General features: G+C 38.3%; 1 protein-coding gene across 2 annotated transcripts in view; it reads right to left on the minus strand.

Annotated features, from left to right (window-relative positions):
- The window catches only part of LOC124555219 (band 4.1-like protein 5), a 144189-nt gene that overhangs the window by 111648 nt on the left and 6637 nt on the right, over window positions 1-25904 (minus strand). For both annotated transcript variants that reach the window (XM_047129073.1, XM_047129072.1), the window contains exons 2-3: window positions 3503-3607; window positions 3256-3298 (exon numbers count right to left, since the gene is read on the minus strand). In XM_047129073.1, coding sequence (XP_046985029.1) covers window positions 3256-3298; window positions 3503-3607 — 148 coding nt within the window. The remainder of the gene's footprint in view (window positions 1-3255; window positions 3299-3502; window positions 3608-25904) is intronic.

The raw sequence follows: 25904 nt of genomic DNA on the forward strand, positions 1-25904 counted from the left end.
ATCCTACACATTTACAAACAACTACTCCATAAAGAAGCTATGAACTAACTGACAGCATAAAAGATATCACTATTCCCACAACAGCACAATTTACGTCCCTCGACATAGTAAACCCGTACACCAACATACCTGTAACAGAAACACTCCACATAATCAAAAAGAACTTATAACATCATAAAAAGCTAAGTAACATAGGAATCTATGAACTGATGGATTTGCTTGAGTTAGTGTTGTCTCACAATTACTTTTCCTTTAATAACAAAATCTATATTCAGAAAGACAGTTTAGCAATGGGCAGTGGTTTAACTGGCCTACTAGCTGAAATCTATATTAACGATCTGGAAAACAAATTCTTTAAAGATAATCCAATGGAAAAAGACAAAGTCATTTATTATAAATGCTATGTTGATGACACATTGATACTATACAATGGAACAGCAACTGAAATAGAAAACTCAGCCAATAAACTAAATAATATACATCCCAAAATACAGTTTAAAGCTGAACACCAAACACAACAGGGAATTAATTTTCTTGACTTAAACGTAACATGTCACAACACCAAACACAAATTCGAAAAATACAGGAAACTCACAACAACAGATGTTATAAATAATACATCACGCCACCCAAATTGGCATAAACTAGCATTTTTCAGATCAGCATTCATCTGTGTAAATGAAATTCATGCTGAACCTGCTGTAAAAACCAAAGAACTAAACATTTCAAAAACAATAGCCCACAACAATGCTTATGACCCAACCATAGCTGATGAAGTAGATGCAAAAATGAAAACTAAGCAAAAACCATCCACAAAACTTTCCTCAGCACCAGAAGAAACTAAATGTGTCTGTATGTCTTTCCTTGCTAATGTATCATATCAACTTGCAAAACTATTTAAACCACCCAAAGTCAAAATCAGTTTCCACACAAACAACAAAATACAAAACAAAATAATTCACAACATTAAAACAACCAGCACACTATATCACAAATAAGGTATATACAAATTAGCTTGTGACAGCTGTTCTTGCTAATATATAGGCCAGACAGGAAGAAATTTTGAAATCCGATATGAAGAGCACACTGACGCACTCTGTTTTAATAGTTTAAATACATCCACTTTTGAAGCCCATCTTGCCCAAAACAGTCATTCAATCACAGACATAAAAACCAACATCAGCATTCTACACATCATAGACAAAGGAATAAAAATGGACCTCTTGGAACATCTAGAAATTTTCATGCATAACAACGAAACACCCCGCACCATCTTAAATGAACAAATTGATTTAGCAAGTAACCCATTCTTCCAAAATTTTAAAGTGTCCTTAAATTTGAAAAACTAATAAGTACTGTACTCATCCACTCCCATACCCATTCCCCATCTCGCTCATACCACACCTAAAAACAATCCTCTCCACCTCTTTTTTACACACACACACACACACACAAATATCTCAATCCCTCCCCCCTTCCCCTTTCCCCCCTCCCCATATTTATACTACCCTCTTTATTCAGCAATGAGAAACATGCCAAACATAACTTCACTACCAGAAATATTGTCCTATACACTTTGTTGTAGATTTTGTAAATAGCATAAAAGAAAAAAAAATTGCAATGTAAAAACATAATACTAATTTTTATAAAGAAAGAAAGTTATGTAATAAATATATATTTTATTACGAATGCCAAACAAAACGAAAAATGAGCAAAGAAAATCTCTGCCTCCACAAAACTCTTTGGAGACAACAACAGCACACTCTATGGTTAGTTTATATTTTGAAAGTATGTGGGAATCACCATCGGTGGAAAAGTGCCTGTATCACTTGATATTTAACAATACTGGAAAGCATACATTGTTTTCCAGAGCAGTACTTGCAACAAGAATAAAAACGGTGAGTAATACCATCAAATTAATCTTACAATCTTAATATTCTTCCCACATACAGTGCTCACTTTCTCGTCTATATTTGCCACAGATGCATGACCCCCACAATACTCCAAACTAAATTGTATCATCCGATGATGAATCGCCAGGCGATTCGAAACTGGTCATGAATAAATAAAAATCGAAGAACAAACGGTGATTGGTTGCAGTAATTCCTGAAACCTTTAACAAGACAGTTGCAGTGTTCCAAATCCAGAATGGATAAAAGTTTTATTAATTTAAGAGAGCTGAGGCCTATTACTTTTGCTTCTTGCACTATGTTTTCGCAACTGTGAAAGCTAACTTAAGTAGTGATATCAATGTGTCTTCCATGCTCATTTTTAGATTGTGTCCAAATACATTTTAGCATGTGATGCAGGTTGATCCTATGCTGTCTCAACTCTCTCACAGACTACCGCAGTTAATATAGGCTACTCTACAAGTAGCCCAATTACACGGATTCTGCGCATGTATGAATCGCTTGGCCAGTCCTTCCTGCATGTACCTGGCCAGTACGAAACTGCCGCATAGGCTCTGGGCCAGCTGTCTGCCGCCTGTCCACGGATCAGCTGTTTGCACACTCCCACCCACCTGTGCCCATGGGCATCCAGCTGCCCAACACTGGGCACACAATCTAGAAAAACTTGAAGCAATGTGTTTCTTAATGTGATCATCATAATTCACAAAGAAACCTCTGGTATCTGGCTCTGCCAAAGTTGAATGATTACTGGACAAAATTGACCTAGAAGGCTGTTAGAGGGCATAGTATCGCATCAGTCAGTTCTGTATTCACATCTGACACTGTCAGTTACTATCATCGCTGTACTTGGACTATTCGATACCAACCTCACTTGGCAGTTGGTCTCTCTCTTAGGTTGCAATTTGGATTGTGCCTGTCTGCTCTTGCCCCATTGACTATTGTTGTGGCGAAAGTTTCTGCTTTGTACCTCCTTTGCATAGGTTGCTTTTGGCTTGTCCTTGTCCGTCTTCCATTTGCCATCATTCAGCTATATGTGGTTCCACTACCAGTTAGTGTCATGTTCTCTTCCACAGGTGGCCCTTCCAACCTGTGGCTTTCACCCGTTTCTCTCCTGGTGCTGTGGGTGCTGATCTCCGGCTACTCACGGATATAGCAAAACCTGTGCAATAGTGCCAACCAAGTGGTAAAAATGTCACATATAGGCATTGGTGTGGATATCCTCCCTGAAGTATCTTTGTGTTATGTCTACTAACAGTCTTTACACAAGGGACTCTTTGAAGTTCAAAACTCATAGGTAATTGTGATATAGAATAAAAAAATAGTTTTATAATATGGGAGAACTTACTTTTCACCTGTTTTTTTATCGCCTTTGTTGGGTCAAGCCAATGCTGAAAATGAACAACACACATCTTGTTTGTATTAAAAATTTTTGTGTTGCAGATACACAATTCAGGTGAAAATAAAATTTAAAAAATCAGATATTAATATTTACTGTGTGAGTAAAGATAGATTGTTAAAAATGTGGTGGGCATCAGCACTGTAATGAATGCCAAAAAAACCATGTTACAAGCAAAAATATACGAGTGTTGTACCTGCACATTGTTTGCATCAGTGTACTGCAGCCCAAAATAATCCTTTTCTATGAGGTCAAGGGAGTAGAACACTTGCTCATAAAGATCACTCCCAACAGCTTTTTTCTGTGAACATCAAAAGAATGGCTGATCCAATTTACAGAAACAAAAGGAAAAATTGTTTTATAAGTAAAACGAATCTAATACAGACCTTACATAATAGGCTCGATAGAAATAAGGAATAAGAACTCGTCTTCACTATCCCTCCCTTCCACTCTCTCTTTCTTAAATCTTTCACTAATGCAGAGATTACTATTATTTGTCAATCCATAACTTTACATAATAAGAATTAGGTGATAAAACTCTCAATTTTTAATTGGTAACAACTGGTTTCACAATAGTAAATATTCTGTAACAGCTCTCTCTTTACCAGTGAAGTATGACAATTAACATTGCAGAAATAGACAGTAATCATAATGCACCTTTTCCCAGGATTCTCTTTCGATGCCCCAAATGATGCAAAGCTGGGGAGGGGGGGGGGGGGGGGGGGGGAATCCAAGACAAACTGATACTTCACATCTCAGTGGTTTCTATACTTTATAAGTAGTCACAGCCGTAGAGCCAAGTGGACACAAAGGAGCGGCAACAATTTAAGTTCATACACAGTGTTTAATTTAGTGTTTGTTTCCACATGCTTCAGTGAAGAACTTAACAGTATCAGTGTATTTAATTGTGTTGACTAGTGTCAATTTATTAAACATGTTTATGTATTTTTCCTTGTGGTATAGATGAACATTGATTATGATTGATCAGAACAGCATTTGTGAACGGATGTAGGAATATTGGTCACCATCTGTGTAGACCATGGTCAACATGCTTCAGGCTGCTGCCCTTGGCTGCAGTGGTGTTGATGTATCAGAGGAATGCCTTGGAACCTTAGATGCCTATAGCATCACCTATGATCCCTTGTGTCACAGTGCCATTTGTCCTGGCCATTCGAGACTCACCTGACAGTGAATAGTGAACAATGGTGAGGTAGTGCATCTATAGGCAGAAGACAAAAGTGGGTTCTGGTCATAAGGCTGTCCCCTTAGGCTATAAAAACAGGTTTGAGAAGTTGCCCTTTGCTGAAGGTAATATTTGTGCCAGTACAGGACACCTCATCTACATCTACATCCATACTCCGGAAGGCACCTGACGGTGTGTGGCAGAGGGTACCCTGAGTACCTCTATCGGTTCTCCCTTCTATTCCAGTCTTGTATTGTTCGTGGAAAGAAGGATTGTCGGTATACCTCTGTGTGGGCTCTAATCTCTCTGATTTTATCCTCATGGTCTCTTCGCGAGATATACGTAGGAGGGAGCAATATACTGCTTGACTCTTCGGTGAAGGTATGTTCTCGAAACTTCAACAAAAGCCCGTACCGAGCTACTGAGCGTCTCTCCTCCAGAGTCTTCCACTGGAGTTTATCTATCATCTCCGTAACGCTTTCGCGATTACTAAATGATCCTGTAACGAAGCGCGCTGCTCTATGTTGGATCTTCTCTCTCTCTTCTATCAACCCTATCTGGTATGGATCCCACACTGCTGAGCAGTATTCAAGCAGTGGGTGAACAAGCGTACTGTAACCTACTTCCTTTGTTTTCGGATTGCATTTCCTTAGGATTCTTCCAATGAATCTCAGTCTGGAATCTGCTTTACCAACGATCAACTTTATATGATCATTCCATTTTAAATCACTCCTAATGCGTACTCCCACATAATTTATGTAATTAACTGCTTCCAGTTGCTGACCTGCTATTTTGTAGCTAAATGATAAGGGATCTATCTTTCTATGTATTCACACCACACTACACTTGCCTACATTGAGATTCAATTGCCATTCCCTGCACCATGCGTCAATTTGCTGCAGATCCTCCTGCATTTCAGTACAATTTTCCATTGTTACAACCTCTTGATATACTACAGTATCATCCACAAAAAGCCTCAGTGAACTTCCGATGTTATCAACAAGGTAATTTATATACATTGTGAATAGCAACGGTCCTATGACACTCCCCTGCAGCACACCTGAAATCACTCTTACTTCGGAAGACTTCTCTCCATTGAGAATGACATGCTGTGTTCTGTTATCTAGGAACTCTTCAATCCAATCACACAATTGGTTCAAAAAAATGGTTCAAATGGCTCTGAGCACTATGGGACTTAACATCTGTGGTCATCAGTCCCCTAGAACTTAGAACTACTTAAACCTAACTAACCTAAGGACATCACAAACATCCATGCCCGAGGCAGGATTCGAACCTGCGACCGTAGCGGTCACACAATTGGTCTGATAGTTCATATGCTCTTACTTCATTCAATAAACGACTGTGGGGAACTGTATCGAGCGCCTTGCGGAAGTCAAGAAACACGGCATCTACCTGTGAACCCGTGTCTATGGCCCTCTGAGTCTCGTGGACGAATAGCGCGAGCTGGGTTTCACACGACCGTCTTTTTCTAAACCCGTGCTGATTCCTACAGAGTAGGGGACAGCTTGTCATTGAGAGCTCCAACATCAGGTTGAGGACGGAGCCCCTAAGCAAAATAGGATGGGAAGCAAGGTCAGTGTCCACCGTTACCTTTTTTTGGGGGGGTATGCTGAGTTGTGGATAGGCACATCTCACATCTGTGACTCACTCAGCATCTCCGATATATGGTGAGCGGCAACTATCCTTTTCACAATATTGATACTGTATTGTGTCATATTTGAGATGTGGAGGGAGTTCTGCCAGTAGCAACTGAGTGCACTGGGTACACGTGTCATCATGACTCGTATTAGCATGAATGACACTTTCCATATGGGTTCACAGGCTATCCTCAGTTCCTACAGACAGCTGGCTGCTTTGGTGAAGACAATTAGCCTCACATGCAGGTGGAAGCAGAGATAGAATTTTGCAGCATCGTTCCCAGTACCAACTGTGGTGCTCTGGTTTGGACCGAAGTGGAAGGCTTAAACCAGAGGCCCAGACTATTCTGTGACTACCTTGAACACAGATTTTTCAAATGCTATCAGATGGAAAATTTTTTGACTTCCTCTTAATAGCTCAGCTGTGAACTACATTTAGGAAGTAGGGTAATGAAGTTATGTGTGGTGTGGGTCTTTTAGGCTAGGGAAATCCCTCCACAGGTCCGATTAGCCAAGTTCTGATTTCAGACAGGGAAAAATAACAGCTCTATTAATTTAATAATGGAAAACCCAAGATGGACTGTAACAATATTATGAAAAGGATAGTTGCTACTCACCATATAGTGGAGATGCTGATTTGTGGATAGGCACTTCTGTGACTCAGCATATGGTGAGCAGCAACTATCATTTTCACAATATTGTTACAGCCCTATTAATTAGGCAGACTAGCATTATGATACATCAGAGAAAGAGAATGTTAATAAGAGTTAAATTACAATTGACACATATGTCAGAAAGGTGGATGAAACTTTGTTCATCAGATGATTTTATAGAACCGGTAGTAGCAGAATATTTGAGGGAAAATTTGGAGAGGATTTCGAGTAAATTTCCTTGTTGTGTGCATGTAATTTAGGGGCACTCAATGAAGAGGTTATAAGTGTCCCTGGTCATGTTGTAGTACTGGAAGATTTCAATTCATCGGTTAGATTGGGAGACTCAACTGATTAGGATGAGACTAGGGAAAGGGAATTGTGTGAAATTATTCTAAATGACTTATCCAAAAATTACCTTGAGAGTTAATCAGAATGAATCTGGTTACCTACAGGCCCGATATTTTTCACTCAATGCAGAAGAGGACATCAGTGATCATAAGGCCATTACAGCATCATTAGTACAACTGTAAATAAGGATGTAAGGAAAGGAAGATATTTCTGCTTAACAAATGTAAAAAAGAGAGATTTCAGATCTCCTGAGTGATCAACAGGAACCTTTCATTTCCAGGACCGAAAATGTTCAGAATACACAGACGAAGTTTAAGAGCATTGTGCAGTTTTCCTTAGACAGGTATGTGCTGAGAAAATTTGAGGGAGAGAGAGAGATTCACTGCAAATTTATACATAGCCAAAGCCCACAGACAGACAAAAACTGACCGAAGCCGATATTGGTGTAATGAGAGCCATGCATGAAGAGTTCAATTAAATCAAAAGTAAAATTCCATCCCCTGATCTCACAGAAAATCCTCAGAAGTTATGGTTTTATGTTGAATAAATAAATGGGTCAATGCCAACAGTTCGGACACACACTGACCATAATGGCACTGAAACATACAATGACAGAGAGAAAGGCAAAATACTAAAACATCTTTTTCCAAAACTCGAAAAAAAATTTTATAGGCAAGATTGCATTCAGTAATATTTATTATTGAGAACTGATTTCGACAGCTGAAACTGTCATCTTCTGATCTGTAATGTAATGCATTTACACAGAATGCATCGACCATCACGATTTGTGATAAAATTTTCTGTTTGACGTTGCAAGAAGGAAATTGTATGTTTTCATACTTTCAAAATATTTTTGGATATAAATTGTGTTCCATTACGAGTTTATCACTCGTGCCATGTCATCATCATAGTGGAGAATATACAGAACATTATACATAAGTTTGTTGTTCTGAAATCATGGGTACTTTCTGCCTATTTATGCGCAATATATTTTATTTGTGTATGTTGAGGGACAACTGCTGATCTCTGCACCAAGTATCAGTCATCTGCTGGTCTTCCTGCATTTCATTTCACTACAATTCCCTAATATTTAGACTTAAACTGTCGAAACTGGTCGTAATTCATAAATATTACTTCATGTGAACTTGCTTATAATTTTCTATAAAAGAAATTTCTGCTGTTTGCTGTTAATTGTTCATTTTTTTACACAATCATGATTTCGGCTTTATAACCATTTTCAAATGCTATAAGACCGATATCATGATTGCGTAAAATAAATGAACAATTAATAGTCAAATGGTGGAAATTCTTTCAAGAAATTCTATATGACTCTCGTCTACCGTGAAGGAAAGCTCACTCACTGGCTATAGAAAGTTTTTTCAAGTTTAATATAGATCACTCCTTTCACTTCTTCAATTTTTCTAAAGTAGTTTCACTGGGGAAGACTGTACTGTGGTTCCACTGAGGAAGACTTTACTGTGGATCCTCCTCCAAATCACAGCATAATGTCAAAATGACAAGTATTGAAAGAAGCGACCAGGGGACAGAAAATCAACTGAAATTGCTCAATACAGGGAAGTTTACTGAACTTGCTGGAATACCAATAAGATTCTGCATCAAGTATGCAAAAGAACTTTCTCCTCTTCTAAGAGCAATGTACTGTTACATCGGAGAAGGAGCAAACTGTTCCTAGTGACTGGAAAAAAGTGCAAGTCATATAGGTTTCCAGAAAGATCACCGAACAGACATAAAACTATATGCCCACATCTCTGACGCTGCTCTGCTGTAGAATTTTGGAACATGTTTTATGGGCATGTATTACTATATTTCCTGAGACCAACAACCTCTCTTACAGGAATCAACATGGGTTCCAAAAACAATGATCGTATGAAATCCAGCCCACCCTGATTGTCCACGAGATCCAGAAAGCAGTAGATACCGGCGGCACCCAGCTCGATGCTATGTTTCTATCTTACAGGAGGCGTTTGACACAGTTCAGCACTGTTGCCTAATGGACAAAATATCAGAGCAGATGTGTGATCGGATTGAAGAGTTCCTAGCAAACAGAATACAGCATGTCATTCATAAAGGAGAGAAATCTTCAGAAGTAAAAGTGACTTTGGGTGTAACCCAAGGGAGTGCCAGAGTACCATTACTTTTCATAATATACATAAAGGACCTAATGAATAATGTCAGAAGTTTCATGAAGCTTTTTGCAGATGCTGCTGTTGTATCAGAGAAGTCTAAATATTAGGGAATTGTAGCGAAATGCAGGAAGACCAGCAGATGACATACTTGGTGCAGAGATCAGCAGTTGTCCCTCAACATACACAAATAAAATATATTGCACATAAATAGGCAGAAAGTGCCCATGATTTCAGAACAATGACAACCATAAAATATCTAGGAGTATGCATTAGGAATGACAAAGTGGAACAATCAATAAAACTAATTGCAGGTAAGGCAGATGTCAGACTGAGATTCATTTGAAGAATCCTCAAAAAGTGTAGTCCATCCACAATGGAGATAGCTTCCAAATCCCTTGTTTGACCTATACTTTAATACTGCTCATATATCTGGGATCTGTACTAGATGGGAATGACACAGGAAATAGAGCCAATCCAAAATAGAGAGGTACGTTTCGTTACAGGTTCATTTAGTAACTGTGAAAGCACCATGGAGATGCTCAGCCAACTCCAGTCGAGGACACTGCAAGAGTGGCATTCAGCAGAACGGTGTTGTTTGCTGTTAAAGTTCCGAGAGTGTACATTTCTAGAAGAGTCAACCAATATTTTGCTTCTTCCTATGTATATCTTGTGAAAAGATCATGAAGATAAAATCAGAGAGATTCTAGGTCACATGGAGGCTATGCACCTTTTGAGACTGGAACCTGATTATGGAGTTGTGACAATGAACACAACGTACCTTCCCCTACACCATACACCATTACGTGGCGTGTGTAGTATATACGTACATGTAGGATTTGAAACATTTATCATCATCACTGGCACTGCTTTTACATAAGGGACCAGAATTAAATAATTGTCATCAGTACTACTACATAATTTTTCCTCTTGTGGCTCTATTACAAAATTTTTCTACATAAGTGGGTTGGTGTCAGTTTCTGTATGTGCTGGTAGAATCTGGTCATGGCCCTAAATAATGAAATAAGCATGAAAATCCAATATTACAATGCACATTAAAGCACATACTGTACTCAATTTACACTTGTAAGCATTGATGTTATTTACTGCTTCACTGTTTTCTTATAGTTCATGAAGAATAATATAGCAGTTCTTAAAGGTTCTATTAGTTTCTTAGTAACTGGACTAAACATTACTCAAATACAAACATTTTATACTGTACATGTGATTCACACACAAGTTTTTAATTCTCGTAACTACTGACTTCTTATTTCCACTGACTTGTCACTCTCTGGCCTCAAATTGTGCCTCCACTTCAAGGGCTTCTGGGTAATTAGTCTCTGTCAATTAGTGAGCTTCACATTCTTGTGGACCAGAGTTAACTGTGCCTTATGCTCCTCAAAAATAATAATCTGCAACATTGAAATCACTTTGGACTTTTGTTTCTTTATCTCACCACAGAAAGAACTCAACCAGCACAGCCTTCTACAGACAATGAACTTACAAGTGTTGTTTGAAACGTTCCCAACTTCATCACTGATTATAGCTGTCATACAAACAGCTAATTTTACTTCCAAGAACCTTATACGAAATGAATTTTTATCCATTCAAATACTTTATTATAATCCATAAACCATACTTACACGATAATAATGACCATTCTGTTCACTTCCGCCCTCAGTTACATCTGTACCCAATAATTTCTCCCATATCCATTAACACAGGAACAAATGTATTGCCAATTTGGACATGGCATGCACTTCTAAAAGAAATTCTCACACTTTCTGCAACTGTTATATAATCTCTATCTCCTCCCCCCCCCCCTCCAATATCTGTCAGTACAGGGTATACATGACACCAGGGACCAGGATGAGAAGAACACATGAATGTGAAAATTACATACATATGTTTTCCCAGTAGGATTTCACACCCTTGACACAGTGACAGTGGTGGGTATTCAGTGCAGCACAGGCCTGATGACACACACTACATATTTCGACATACGTACTTTACACTTTGGAGTGCATGGTAAAGTGAACTTAGTATGCTATCACATGTTAAGGTTTCTTCATGTTCCAATCACATATAGACCACAGTATGAATGACTGCTTAATACATCTGTGTGTGCTGTAATCAGTCTAATTTCATCTTCATGATCCCTATGGGGGTGATAAGTAGGGAGGGTGGGGGGGGGGGGGGGTGATGAATATCTCTAGATTTCTCACTTAATACAAATTCTTGATACTCTGCACACAGGCTGTTGTGGGATAATTTATGTCTATAATGCCTCACAGACCCATGGCTACTCTACAGCCACTGACAACACAGAGATTGGCAGAAATTGTGTAAAAAGTACTTGTGTGCCATTTGAGAGCATGCTTGGACCTTGCAGAAATCTTCAATCTCAACAGATGAGGTGACTCAAATATTTTTTCAGTAATAGACAATGGTTTGTTATTTACTGGCAAGTTGTAAGGCACAGCTTTGCATCGAGTGCCCACATGCATCTTCTGCCCAGAAACATAAAACCTGGACATGCCATTCACCTTCAGCTAGAAGTGAAAAGGATTGTGTCATGCAAATCAGATGGCACAGAAATATTTGAGGTGGAAGGTGACATTAGATGCACATGAACTGTCACAACTGTCTTCTAGATGTCTCACTGTCATCTCATCCTGAGGCAGCAGCCTACCAATACTGGTCCAGCTGTTTGTGCACAGCAGCCAATCCCCCTCCCCCCTTCAATGATAAGTTCAATTAGGTATGCACAAGAAAATTTAAAAGACCTAATACAGAAACCTGAAAAATAAAAACCAGTCTAAAAATAGTTTGTAACTGCCATAGCTACCCTGCAGGAGGGGAAAAAAATAACAAGTGCTAAACTGACAATGAAAATAGAAATGAGGGACTATTCAGTTGCATGGGTGATAACATAAGCTGCACACAAACAAGTACTGTGCTATAGTTGCTGTGGCTAGCAACAATCGCAAGTACTTCAAATGTAAATGCTTAGATTAGGTTTGTAGCCTACAAAAAGCCAATTTACAGCACATCTTGAAGGCAGAGTGCACTTTGCATTTCACTGTGATTAAATGTGCTGAGATGTATGCCTTGCCCATCTTGTCTTTGACTGTCTCAGAGAGCCACAACAAGGGCTGATAGTGCCATAGTCCAATGGTATACTAAAGCAACACGACTTCTGCTTCTCTGACACGGCAGCTAACTTTAACTTAATTGTTTATAGGTATACATTATACTAATGTTACTGCCTTTCTTCATCTATGTCAACAATGTTGTGAGGGTAGAGTGATAACGAAGACAGGACAGAAACTTCAGATAAATTTTATAAAGTTGAGAAAACTGAAAGCAAGCCCACAAATGATCAACAATAATTCACAAAAATATTTTTAAGTAAAAATCTCTATATCTGCTTTAATTCTGAAGGCGGCTTCTGAGGATCACAAATAAACAAGAACAAATGGAATCCAGCCTATTTCTCTCCAGACATATCAATTTCAATGTTGAGTTTGGTGACAATGTCAGATATAAAGTTATGCTAAAATCATTAATATTTATAATGTTAACTGTTTTACAAGATCCTAGCAAAAGTGAGCAGACAATGCAAACATTGTTCAATGAAATTAGAAATAGCTTTTCAACCTCTCTAAAGTGGTACTCTGCTGCTCACCCAACATGCAAAACAACCTGGGCCATCTGGATCCCACTCCTGTCCCCCAACCCCTGAGACTACATCCAGAAAAAAAACCTGACCCAGTCATCCACCCAACAGACCTGTTCCAGTCCTGTCATTGGTATACACTATTCACACGCAGAGCTACTGCTGAAAAAAGTAGTCTCTTACGCTAGTTGTGCTACAAATACTGCACAGCTTTTTGTGTGTACGAACATCAACCAGCTTTCCGCCAGTACTAATTACTACTGTCTGAGTGTGATCAAGGACAAGGGTGGACAACAAATGGGAGAGTAAGTTTCTCAGCAGAACACGCTTCAAAATCCACAACAGTAGGATGCATCAAGCAACACCAGATGCTCCAAATTGTGCAAGAGGGAAACACTGTACAAAACCATCATTTGGTCACACAATCCTCTTGGTATCAATTGCCATTAGTCCCTATTCTACGCATTCATCTGCCACTTTTCCTATTTCATGACACCCCTGTCCTTTTTTTTCCCTTTGTGTCCCTTATTTCAGGTAGGTTTATAAGTTTAAACCTAACCTGCTCCTCAACTCAATTACATTCACTCCTCCTGCACAGCTTAGGTAATGCTTTCCATTGTTGCACAAGTTGCCTATGTCAGTCAGCAATAGTCAATGGTGGTGGTGGCGGTGGTGGTGTAGAGTCTTTTGGCCTAGAGTGTTCAAGTACATATAACTGCACTTAAGTCTGAGAGGGAGTTCACCACTCTACACCAGTGACATCCTCACATCTCAAATACTTGTCCCTGTGTAGTTAGGATATCATCTGTCAGATGGGACCACTACTGAAATGACACTGTGGGTGCTCTCCCGTTCTATCTTGTACTGCCTGTGGCCAGACTCCAGTCTTCCCATAACCTGGCCACATGCAACATCATGCAAATGTGTCTGCTGTATTGTCACCCTTCTCTAGTGCTCTAGCACTGGGTGCCAAATCTGCACAACACACAACCACAACCACTACACCCAAGACCTATGCCTATATTATGCACTATTGCATATTTCAGTTTTGTGTAATGAAATGAAAATGTGCTGTGATTACTCTCCAAGCCCCCTGCTCTCTCTTTCTTTCACTGTGGTTTAATACCTTGTCATTGAAATCTTTGACGACAGAACACTATAACTGTCAGAAAATGATGGGAGAGGAAGATGATCATGGCCTTGATAAAGAACTTACTCTATTATTTGCTTGAAGTGATTTACAGAAACTAGTGTGAACCTACAGCAGATCTGGTTTGAGGAAGATTTGAATAACACCTGTTTAAAACACACATACCATTTTTAAAAGCAGCACTATTTGTTATCACTACTGAATTTTAAATTAATATAGGTAAATGGTGCAGTCATTCACAATTTTTCCTTAACCAAAGCTAGTAACTTAACAAAAAATCCATACATAAACAACAAACATTATTATTATTATTCTATCATCATCTGTACTTGCTTGCCGGTTTTTATTATGTGCAATTTAAAAGCTTAGTTGATAGGCTAAGTGTCAGGAAAGGAATCCAAAACTTTAGAATTAAGTGCCTGATTGACTCGGAATTTTTTATTTTGACTTTAACTTGGAAAATGCTTTTGTGTCCATGGAAAACACCAAACTGTAGTGCAGTATGGATGCCCACTGCACTATTGATGTCCCAATAAACAGCAGTGTCAGCGATTTCTGATATTCATTAGAGAGATGAAAAATGCCAATTTGTTCCATTGTACAGAGGCTACAAATGCTCCAATTATGAGAAGGTTGTATAATTAGAAAGATTCACAGCACAGCACTTTGGTATCCAGACCAACTTTTGAATTAGGAAATTCTTTTAATTTGTGTTAATCTCTGATTATAGTTCCACGAAACACATTGTAGTAGTGTTATGTTAACGTAATTGCCAGTTTTTAGTTCCACAGAATCTGATTTGTTTTATAAGTTATTTGTTGAGAAAGTTAAAAAGATGGCCACTGAGACTTCTTGCACTCCTATGAAACTACTTCTAGTCGCATGAAGGTCCATAACAGCTTTTCAGATTTCAATTGTGTGACAAGTTTAATCAAAACAGACCAAGTCGGAAATAGCAGATGAGCAGTTCACTGTGGGTGTGTTCATATTTACTGCCACAAAATGTTATGTATGAGGTCTGAAATGAAAGAAATAAGATTCATACTGCAAAATCTGTGTACTTACCAAATACTTTCAATTAGTGGTGCTCATCTATGAAACAACGAGTCCACACCTCTGCGCTCATTCCTCTCACTGCTCAAAACACATCTGCATACCTTTTTCCAAGAAATTATACAGGTGACTTGGCATTTTTGGTTTCCAGTGGAGCACAATAGCAAGTTTGTAACTGAATAAACTACTGGTCTACTGTCAGCAAGTTGATATATTTTGATTAAACTTGTCACAGAATAAGATTCAAAAACAGTCACAGAAGAAAAGAACAATGACAAATATTTTCTTAGTAGTATGAGTCATCCCGTTTTATGTTGAAGTAGTAATCTTCCTTGTTGGCTATCTGTGATATCCAAAGAATAGACCACATGTGATCTATATCAATTTTAAGCAAACTGACAAATTTTGTTTATTAATGGAGGCATTAAACATTCTTTCGCAAACTGTAAGATCAGACTTTCTACAGAATAAGCATATTTACACAGATATTGATCTAGTATTACAGGAAACCAGTCGTGATGTCCTGTGCAAAAAACAAAAGGGGAACTGCCTTGTGACTGACAGACAACAAAATAACATCTGATATCTAGGAATAGGAAAAAAAACTTTTTATTTTATGGCCAAATTCAGTGTTATTATTTATTCTAGATAAGTTCGTATTTCTGCCAAATTTGTTATTATTTATTTACCAAATTCACAGTGTTTTTTGTTACATTTGGTATTATTTCCTGCAAAGATCACGGTTGTTTTTGTCAAATTCAATGTTGGTTTTTAACACATTTTGTGTTACTTTTTCGTTAAATACAGTATTATTATTATTATTTTTTTTTTTACAAATTAGGCACTATTTTTGTGCCAAATTCACAATTCTTTATTTTGCCTAAATCAGTGTTTTTGTCAAATTTGGTGTTTTTTTTTTGTCAAATTTAGTGTGTTGCCATATTCCTCATTAGTTTTGCTAATTTTGGTGCCATTTTTGTCATCACATCAAAGTTCGTTACATGGCAAATGAAGGGTCAGTTTAAGATTATACATGAGGCTCAGTCTTGAGGAGATTGGAATCCAAAATGCAGTTTTAACATTTAGTAACTATCAGTTATGAATATTAGTGAACTACCGTCCTCAGATTTATAAAATTTTTATATGGTAGAATGACAAATTTCACGGTCTCATAAAACCCGCCAATTTCGCATTACTTCCCTAAAAACTGCTAATTTCGAATTATCGTTTTCGCAAAATTTTCCTGTCCCCACAGTAATATGTCAACGGGGTGGTGTACCTATAGGTACAACCAATTTGTAAGAATTGTTCAACAATCAACGACCAAAAGAAGCACTAAATCAGCATGAGATGCATGCAGGATGGAACTAAATGTGAGCTTTAAGAACAAATAATTCCAGCACTCACCTGATGCAAGTTAGAAAAAAGTCTGATGGGGATCTGAATGCTACTGGGGGGCTTATGGGCGCTCAACATCGAGGTCATCAGCGCTGAATGCTACTGTTCCTAAATGTGAGCCCAATGTCTTAACCACTCTCCTACCTCACTCAGTTTATGCATAAGTAGCACCATTCTTATTTATTATGTGGTGCAGTAGTTTTTATTATCATCATATAGAAAATATCAGACACTGCATAGCAATATAGGTCAGTGCCCTTTACAGTATGAACAAATGTTACACAGTGGATTATTTTTACATTCAAACTGGATATATTTGCAACTTCATTTCCTGTCTTACTGACAACACAGCAAGAATTAATGTGCAAATTTTAAATGACAGCAGCCATTGAGAATGACACTATTTTGTTGAATGTAGGCATGATCTATTTAAAATTTAATTGTAACAACAGTGCATTTATTTTAAAACTTAATGACCTACCACTACAAATTTTCTGGCAAAAGGCATAGTATGGGAATAGGGAACTTATTTTCCACAAACGCTGACAAAGTTTCAAATGAAAAATTCAGTAATCGCTTCTCACTTACATTTAAAGTCAGCAGTGTAAAAATCCCACCAATGTACGCAGAAATGGTTAAAAAGATCTTCTGTAGATTCATTACACCTATTATACCCAAACCTGCCGATATGCAGGACACAACAGCATTATCATTTGTATGATCATACTTATTAATGCAACACTGTTTGCCACAAGACTTTTCCAATGTCTATCTTATATGAATATTCCCACTCATTTCAGTCTATGTGTATCACAAAAATGCTTAGGAAAGAAAGACTCTGTAAATCACACAGAGGCTTACTGTTAAAATTCCAACAATACCTTTTCAAGGAAAATCAAGAAATATAGTTCCTTTAACATGTTTCACACGAGGATGATGACACTAAAAATGGAGATATATGGGCTTACAATAAGGTGCACAAACTGTCATTTTCACCAGACACCACAGTAAATGGGGGAAAGCAGCTGTTTTATGCACATTATGCCGCACATGCTGCAATGGATTGTGGAGTAGTGATGCAGCGCATGACTTTTAAATATGATATAACAAATCCCATGCCAAGTAAGGAAACACCAATGTGACCACATAAACTTTCCCACTGCATTAATTCATTACATTCTTAATGGTCCTGCAACTCTAACAAATAGTTCCAGTGAGATTCAGCAAAGAGTGTTCTCACCTGAAGGCAGCAATCAGATGGGATGCTGAAATATTATGTCAAAATAACTGAATCATCCAGCTGCAGTACCAACAAGAATATAATAAGGAAACACCAAACTGATCCTCAAATTATAGACTACTCTATCTGTAGTAGACTCTGGAATACAGAGAGCAAACTCAGTTAAATAAATACTTGAGGGTAAATGCTCTCACTTTATAAGACATTTCATGGCACTACAGCTACACTGATCAAGTTGGCAGTGGATATGAAAAAAGTCTAAAGACATTAAAAGGCAATTATATTGTGCCCTGTTCCAGCTACACAGTACGTAAAAACTACAGCAGTTCTGATGTTCCCGTGCAATCATGATAAGCTTTTGATCACAACACAAAAATTTGCAAATCTGACCTACTGGCTATCAATTATGTGTGAAGAACAGTGGAGAAAAGATATGACAAAGGCACATTCCTTTAAGTGTCCTATAAGAGTCAATATTGTGAGAGCACTGTATCTTCCATGTTATCATAATCACTACTTTTTTATGCAGGTGATATTCACCAGCATCCAACCACCCCACTGAATCATCTAGGCCTAGCCATACATTTTGTAAATAACAACAAACTAACCCATAACCTGTATCTTACCCAAAAACACTCCTTAATCACGAGGAGAGTGAAGCTTCATCTATTATCGCCAGTTTAACTTCCCTCACAGCATACTGCAGCTATCAGTGGTCCACTGTTTCACATAAATACAAATCTGAGCTTCAACACTATTTCTGCAATGACAAGAAAATCAAACAAACCACTCTGAGTCTCCCTCCCACTCCTACAAATTAGCTGCATACACCACCTTGTCCTGCATTTTAATTACTTGTTTCCAGAATAACATGTCACAGTGTATGATCATGGTATCATGAGAAAACCGAGGAGCCACCAGCACCAGCCACAGGGGGCCAAAAATTCTTAAGTTAGCTTTAACATAAGCCGAAACAGGTAAATAAACAAATATTAGTGCAATGCCGACTATTGATTTTAACCTAAATAAACAGTGTAAAACTGTACTGAGTACAGAATAACAGCCAAGTAACAAAATGATGGGGCGATGTAGTACTGCTAGCCCTCGATTTTGTATGATGGGCTACAGCTCTTGGACAATGCATCTGTGGGTGCACATGTGGTACCAAGAAGAAAACGCGAATTTGTAAGGGCAGCTACTGTATACCAGTTTTAGTTCACACACCTACAAGGGATTACTTTTACACTTTCCATCATTAACACCAGGAAAAATTTTAAAACTAAGCAAACAGTGTGTAAAAAGTTGACAGGCTATATAAAAGATAAAGAGTGTTTTACACCACTGCCATTATTAACTGTATTTTTGTTTTTATCATAAATCCAAAACAAACTTCCGTATAAATGTATTATACTTTGAGTATTCGATGTGAAAAGACTTAACAGGAACTTTATACTCTGGAACACAAACTGATGTAAATCATTAACAAAATCACAGCAGTTCATTAATTATTTGCATACCACAGAAAAGTGGCCAGTAACAAGAGATTTATTTTCATCTGAAAAGGTAGGTTACAGCAAACAAAATAGCATTTAACACTGGAAAAACAAGTAAGATTATCAATACCATTCAACAGATGAGTGAGGTAATAGAAAGTACATTCTGAGAAAATAGCCCCAGCTGCTCTCATTAATCACCATTTTGAACACCCATTACTGGTAAAATGCTGAACTTCTATTCAAAACTTAATTTATCTATTCTCATTCAGGATTTCTGTGATTTGCCTAAATAAATCTACATCTATATTACATTTATATACCACAAGCAAACTTAGAAGGTGAGCCTGACAGAGGATACATCATGTATACCTGCCATTTACCACTTTTGTTCAAATCATAAAGTGTCGCATCAGATGAACCAGTTTCTGTGAGTCTGTATTAGCTGGAACATTTCTGATTTTACTATTGTGGTAATTTTTGCAGATGTCTGTGGGATGTAGTAATACATTGCTTGTCTCTTCCTGTAGTACTTCTTTGAATATTCCCTAACTCTTCTACCGATCTCACCTTGTAAAATTTATACATATGGGTGGTCTGCAGTACTGAAGAACTGGCTGAATGTGTGTCTTGTACACTACCTTCTTTGCAGACACTTATTCAGGATGCTTCCAATACAACCTTCTGGCAGCTCTCTTCCATACACTTAGCTTTGTGTGTTTCTCCTACCTTGAATCCCTTGGAATACATTTTGATGTTTTCAAGTTGTGGCTTACCAGTGATTAATTACAAGTGGTATGACCAAAAAATAGTGCATATTGTGCCTCAGTACTTTAAAATTTCAATTACTTCTACATCTATACTTCACATGCCATCTGACATTGTGTGGTGGTGTGTATTTCTGGTACCATTATCTGATCTCTCCTTCCCTATTCCATTTGCAAACGGTGTGTGGGAAGTCACTCTGTAGTCCTCTCTATTAGTTATAATTCCTCAAATTTTCTCTTTGTGGACATTTCATAAGACACATGTGGGAGGAATGTACTCTCCCAAAATTTGAATAGTAAACCTCTCTGTGGTGTGCAACACCCCTCTTTCCATGTTTTCCACTCAAGATTGTTTAGCTCTCACACCCACACTGAGTAAAAAATCCCGTGGCAAAATGCGCCACTCTTCTTTGGATCTTGTCTATCTCTTCTACTACCCCAACCTGGTAAGGATCCCAGGCTGATGTGCAATGCTCAAGAATCAGTCAAACATGTTTTGTAAGCCATTTCTTTCATGCATGAATTACAGTTCCTTAAGATTATTCCTATTAATCTCACAAGGAAACATCACCAACTTGATCTCATATTTTAAGGAGAAAAGTACACTAGCAAGATATCAGTTACAGCAGTTGATCCTGTGTGAAAATTTGGGCCATAATTCTGATAGCATGCAGTTATGACCTTCTGTAAGTACAGCTTTTAATCTCTTGCATGCACCAATTGTTTGCCACTCACTTTGCCCCACTGCAGCCACTTAATTGCCACATGTGAAGCACTGTATGGTGGAGTGAGTGAGAGGTTCATGAAATACTGTTTTGACATTGGTAATATACTTTGTTCATTGTGTTAAATTGCACAGTTTCTAACCTTTAGCTGACACCAGAGATTTCTTTGCTGTGGACATTTTTATATTGCAATTCACAAATGCAGTGTAAATGTACAAGTGTGTGATTAAAGAAGTAGTGTAGCACTTTTTAATTATTAACATAACTGTTGTGTGTTATCTTCTTTGGACTTTAAAACCGTAAAGTGAAATACACTTGCTGGAGATGTGCTATTCCTCAACATGACAGCCATGATTAAATTGTACACTGAAAATCATTAACTTCAATTCATAACAATTCTTCAGTAGCCCTTTTCCTGTGGCTTCGGCCACATATACGTTTGACACATATACTCAACAAACACCATCCTCTACACTCCCTCTCTCTGTCTCTTCATCTCCTCCTCCTCCTCCGTGTCCATTTCCTCTCTCTGACTATATCTTCCTCTCTCTCCCTCTGACCATATGCTCCTCCCCCTTCTCTCTTTCCATCTCCAATTCTCACTCATCCTTCTCCACCAGCCCTCTACGCCTTCCACCTGTCTCATGCATCTCCTCCTTCTCTCCTCTCTCTGTAAAGCTCCCCATTCTCATTCTGTCCATCCCCTCCTCTATTCATCTCAACCTGTCCCCAGCCATGCTCAATGGCATGTGTAGCCCCTGAAATACAGCAGGCCAATGCTATTCCTACAACATGCCTGCTACACACCATGGGCTTGAAAATCATTTACTTGCCTCTGACATACAGGCTGTGATGCAAAGCTGGTTGATACTACTAAAACGGAACATGTGTCACACATGGCATCCTACACAGTGGGGTCCAGAACACAGTTCTTGCCCCTGATACTTAGGCTGCCCTTGCAAAGCAGTTTGATTTGGCAGACTGATACCTGTTGTGCAGGGCACCCTATATGTTAGGAGCTGGAAAAATATGTTCTGCCCCGTATCTCTGCTCATATTGGGGCTACATTATAAATCCCATAGTGCTGATACTCATTACATCATCTGTGTCCATGCCAAACATGGCTGAAATCGATATAGGAATTTGGGAAGATATCTCGGACATTATATATAAATATATATATATGGTTAAAATAATACTGAATGCATATGTGTGTGAGGTTGACATATTACGTATTCAAATTACTTACTATTTTTCAAGTAAAACAACGTGTTCTCAAACAAGATTTCAAAACACATTGGGCAAAAAAAATGGTTCAAATGGCTCTGAGCACTATGGGACTCAACATCGTAGGTCATAAATCCCCTAGAACTTAGAACTACTTAAACCTAACGACATCACACACACCCATGCCCGAGGCAGGATTCGAACCTGCGACCGTAGCAGTCCCGCGGGGCCGGACTGCAGCGCCAGAACCGCTAGACCACCGCGGCCGGCCACATTGGGCAGATGTGTCCATCTTCCACCTCCTCTTCCCTAGCTTTCAACACCCAGTGAGTAGGGAAGCTCTTGGTTGTCACTCCAATGTACAGCACTTCGCACTCAGGCATTAGGTGACTGTAGCGTGGCAGAATTGGTGACAAATTGTACACACGAAGGTTTAAAGCTGTACTTTCGAAAGTTCATAGCCGTGTATTATCAGAATTACAGCCCAAATTTTAGAGTGGAAATTTGTGGTAAGGACTGAGGGACCAAACTGTGGAGGTCATTGGTCCCTAGGCTTATGCACTACTTAATCTAACTTACACTAAGGACAACACACACACCCATGCCCAAGGGAGGACACGAACCTCTCACAGGGGGAGCCGCGTGAGCCATGAGAGGATGTCGGATGTCTCAGACCGCATGGCTACCTCGCGCGGCTGCTTGAGTGGGATCAATTGCCGGAGCACGTATCTTGCAGCTGTGTTTCTTTTTCACAAAATATGAGGGCAACTTGATGATGTTTCCTTCTCAGTCTGGCAACTGTTTTTGCTACAATTTGTATTATGAGCTCATTCCATTTAAAGTCAGTCTGGATGGTTACTTTTTCATATTTTATGGTAGTTACTCTTTCCAGCAAATTGTCACAAATAATGTAACTGTACAGTAGACGATTTCTCCTAATAGGTATGCATAATATGTTACACATATTTACTCTGAGGGTCAACTGTCAGTCTCTGCACCATTCATCAATCCTTTGCAGATCTTCCTGGAGTTCACTATAGTCTTCTGGCATTGATAACTTCTTATGGGCAACCATGTTATATGAAAACAGCCTTATGCAGTTTCTGATGTTATCTACTAAATCATTTATTTACATATTGTAAACAATAACTGTCATGTCACGCTTTCTTGGGGTACTTCTGAAATTGAAATCCGGTCCAATATTCTTTTTTTTTTTCATGAAATGACACCATGGAACTTTATGAAAAGCCTTCTTGAAGTCAAGGAACACAGTATCAACCTAAGCACTGAGGTCTACAGTGCTATGGAACTCACAGAGGAACAAAGCGAGCTGAGTTTCACAAGATATCTGTTTGCAAGATCCATGCTGATACCTATAGAGGAGACTTTTGTTCTCTGAAAACATCATAATATGTGAGCATAAAACATGCTTCTTAAGTCTACAACATATTGAGGTCTGTGGTACGGATCTATGATTATGTGCATCTGTCCTACGACTCTTCTTGAAAACAAAAATTACATTTGCTTTTTTCCTGTTTCTAGGTACCGTCTATTGACCCAGTGGCCTACAATAAACTGCTGCTAGAAGGGGAACATGTTCTTTCACACAATCTCCGTAGAATCTTACAGGTATCTCATTAGTCCAGATGCTTTTCCGCTACTGAGTAATTGTAGTTGCTTTTCTATTCTGCGGTCACTTACATAAATATCTGCTATTTCAATGTTATTGAATTAATTGAATGAATGGTGAAACAGTTCCCGAAGATTGAATTCAGTATTTCGGCACTTTTGTTTGTCCGCTAGATTTTGACTTCACTTAAATCTGTGATGAAGCTCTCTCTGATTATGAAGTAACTTACTGAAGCAACTTACTAACATGGCTATTAAAATACACTGGGCCTTTCTCATCCTTTAAAACCTTGCTTCGAACATATGTGTCTCAGGTGTGCTGAATGATGCTTTTCAATTTTATCCATTTGTGCTCCACATCTTCACTGTCTGCACTGAATATTTGATGCTGACTGCTCAGACATTCTGCAACATATACCCTGTCACTCTTGCTAAGCAAGAATATTTTCAAACTTTCCTTAACAGTCCTTAAGTGCAACATGTCATAATTAGTTTATGTTGAATGTTATATGCTGATCCCTGCACTAAACTTCAATTCTCTGCAAATCTTCCTGCATTTTACTACCATTTTCAGTCATTGCAATTTCCCGATATGCACAGCACCATGGAACTCCTGATTTTAATTAACAGGTCATTTACATACAATATGAACAGTAAAAATCCTATTATCTTTCCTTGGGTACATCCAAAGCTTTTTTTTTCACTTTAGACAATTTCTCCCCATTGAATATGACTAATGAGTTCTGTTTCCCAAATAATCTTCACAGACACAAAGCACTTATTCCACTACGAAAAAGTATGGAATTGTGTAAAATGTCTTCCTGACTTCAAACACTTCATCCATAAGGACATCACTATGACAGTGGGATCTTGAAGAATAGGGAAGGCAGAATTTAACACAACTGTGGGTTTAGAAATGTGTGTTTATTACTATAGAGGAGACATCAAAAAATGTCATAATACAGGAGTACAAATATTTGCTTCAATTGCTTCCAGCAATGTGCTCGATGCCTACACTTGAAGATGGGAACCACCTGCATCTTTTTCCACTTACTTTGTTGCCCCAGTACCTCAAGATAAAGCACTGTTATATGGAGAGCAAGTTATTTTACATAATTTTATACAGAACTGCAAAGAGTTTACATACCATCTGGTTGCGTTTTGCTCTGATGAGTGATTCTGGTTGAATTTTCAATTCTGCAGTCACATCTAAGTGAGGATTGAAAGGAGGAACCAGAATGCACTTCAAGCAAACACTAAGATCCTAAGTTCAATACGAATATTTCTGTAAGACATTGTTTTCTGTACTACTGTAAATAGATAGGTACAATTTCATCCCCCCTTTGCTCTTAATACACTACTAAGCCCCACTTTAAGTTTGCATTTTCATTTTATTCCACTCAGATAAAGTATAAAATTCAATAGTGTCTGCAGTCATATGTTTGTTAATGATGCTCCATGAAATTAATACTGCGATAAGTTATGAAATAGCAACAGTTTCATGATCCTTTGTGTGTGTGTGTGTGTGTGTGTGTGTGTGTGTGTGTGTGACAATATGGCAAGCCATGGTATTCTAAGTCTGACAAGATTGGGTGAAATCAGATCTGAATGGCTCAACTTGTCTTTCAGAAGTTAAACGAAAACTAGATTTTCACGTCCCACTGATGTTAAGGCCATTAGAGACAGTATTAGCTCAGCTGGGGCAAGATGGAGTGGGAGGGAGGAGGTAGTGCTGATATTAATGCAAAATCATTCGGTAAAACTCTGGAAAACATGAAGCTGAATGGCTTGATGGGGGCTGGAACACTGATCCTCCATCATTCCAGCCCACTGAAATGTTGCTAAGTATTGTATTCATCTGACAGGTGCCTTATTTATTAGTAACACCACTATTACAATAAAAAAAAAAATCACAATTTATGCACATCATTCTTTGACAATAACATTGGTGCAGTGGGGTTTGTAAAAGCCCTTATAAAAGGGAGAGTAATTAGTTTAAAGACACTGGTCTCCTATATGGTACATCATTTCTGCACTCATCTTTTTTATGTATTTCCTTCCTCTATTATCTATAAAGCACATTACCTTCCTAAGAAAGTTTTCATAAATGAAGCCATGACTGATTGATTGAGTGATTAATTGATTCATTCATTCATTCCTGTCACATACAGACACGAGCAAATAATTAGGAAACATTAAACAACAACCATTAATTTCATGTGGTTTCAGCAACTGTATGCTTTCCAATAAA

This window comes from Schistocerca americana, chromosome X (assembly GCF_021461395.2).
Source record: "Schistocerca americana isolate TAMUIC-IGC-003095 chromosome X, iqSchAmer2.1, whole genome shotgun sequence".
Classification (NCBI taxonomy): Eukaryota; Metazoa; Arthropoda; class Insecta; order Orthoptera; family Acrididae; genus Schistocerca; species Schistocerca americana.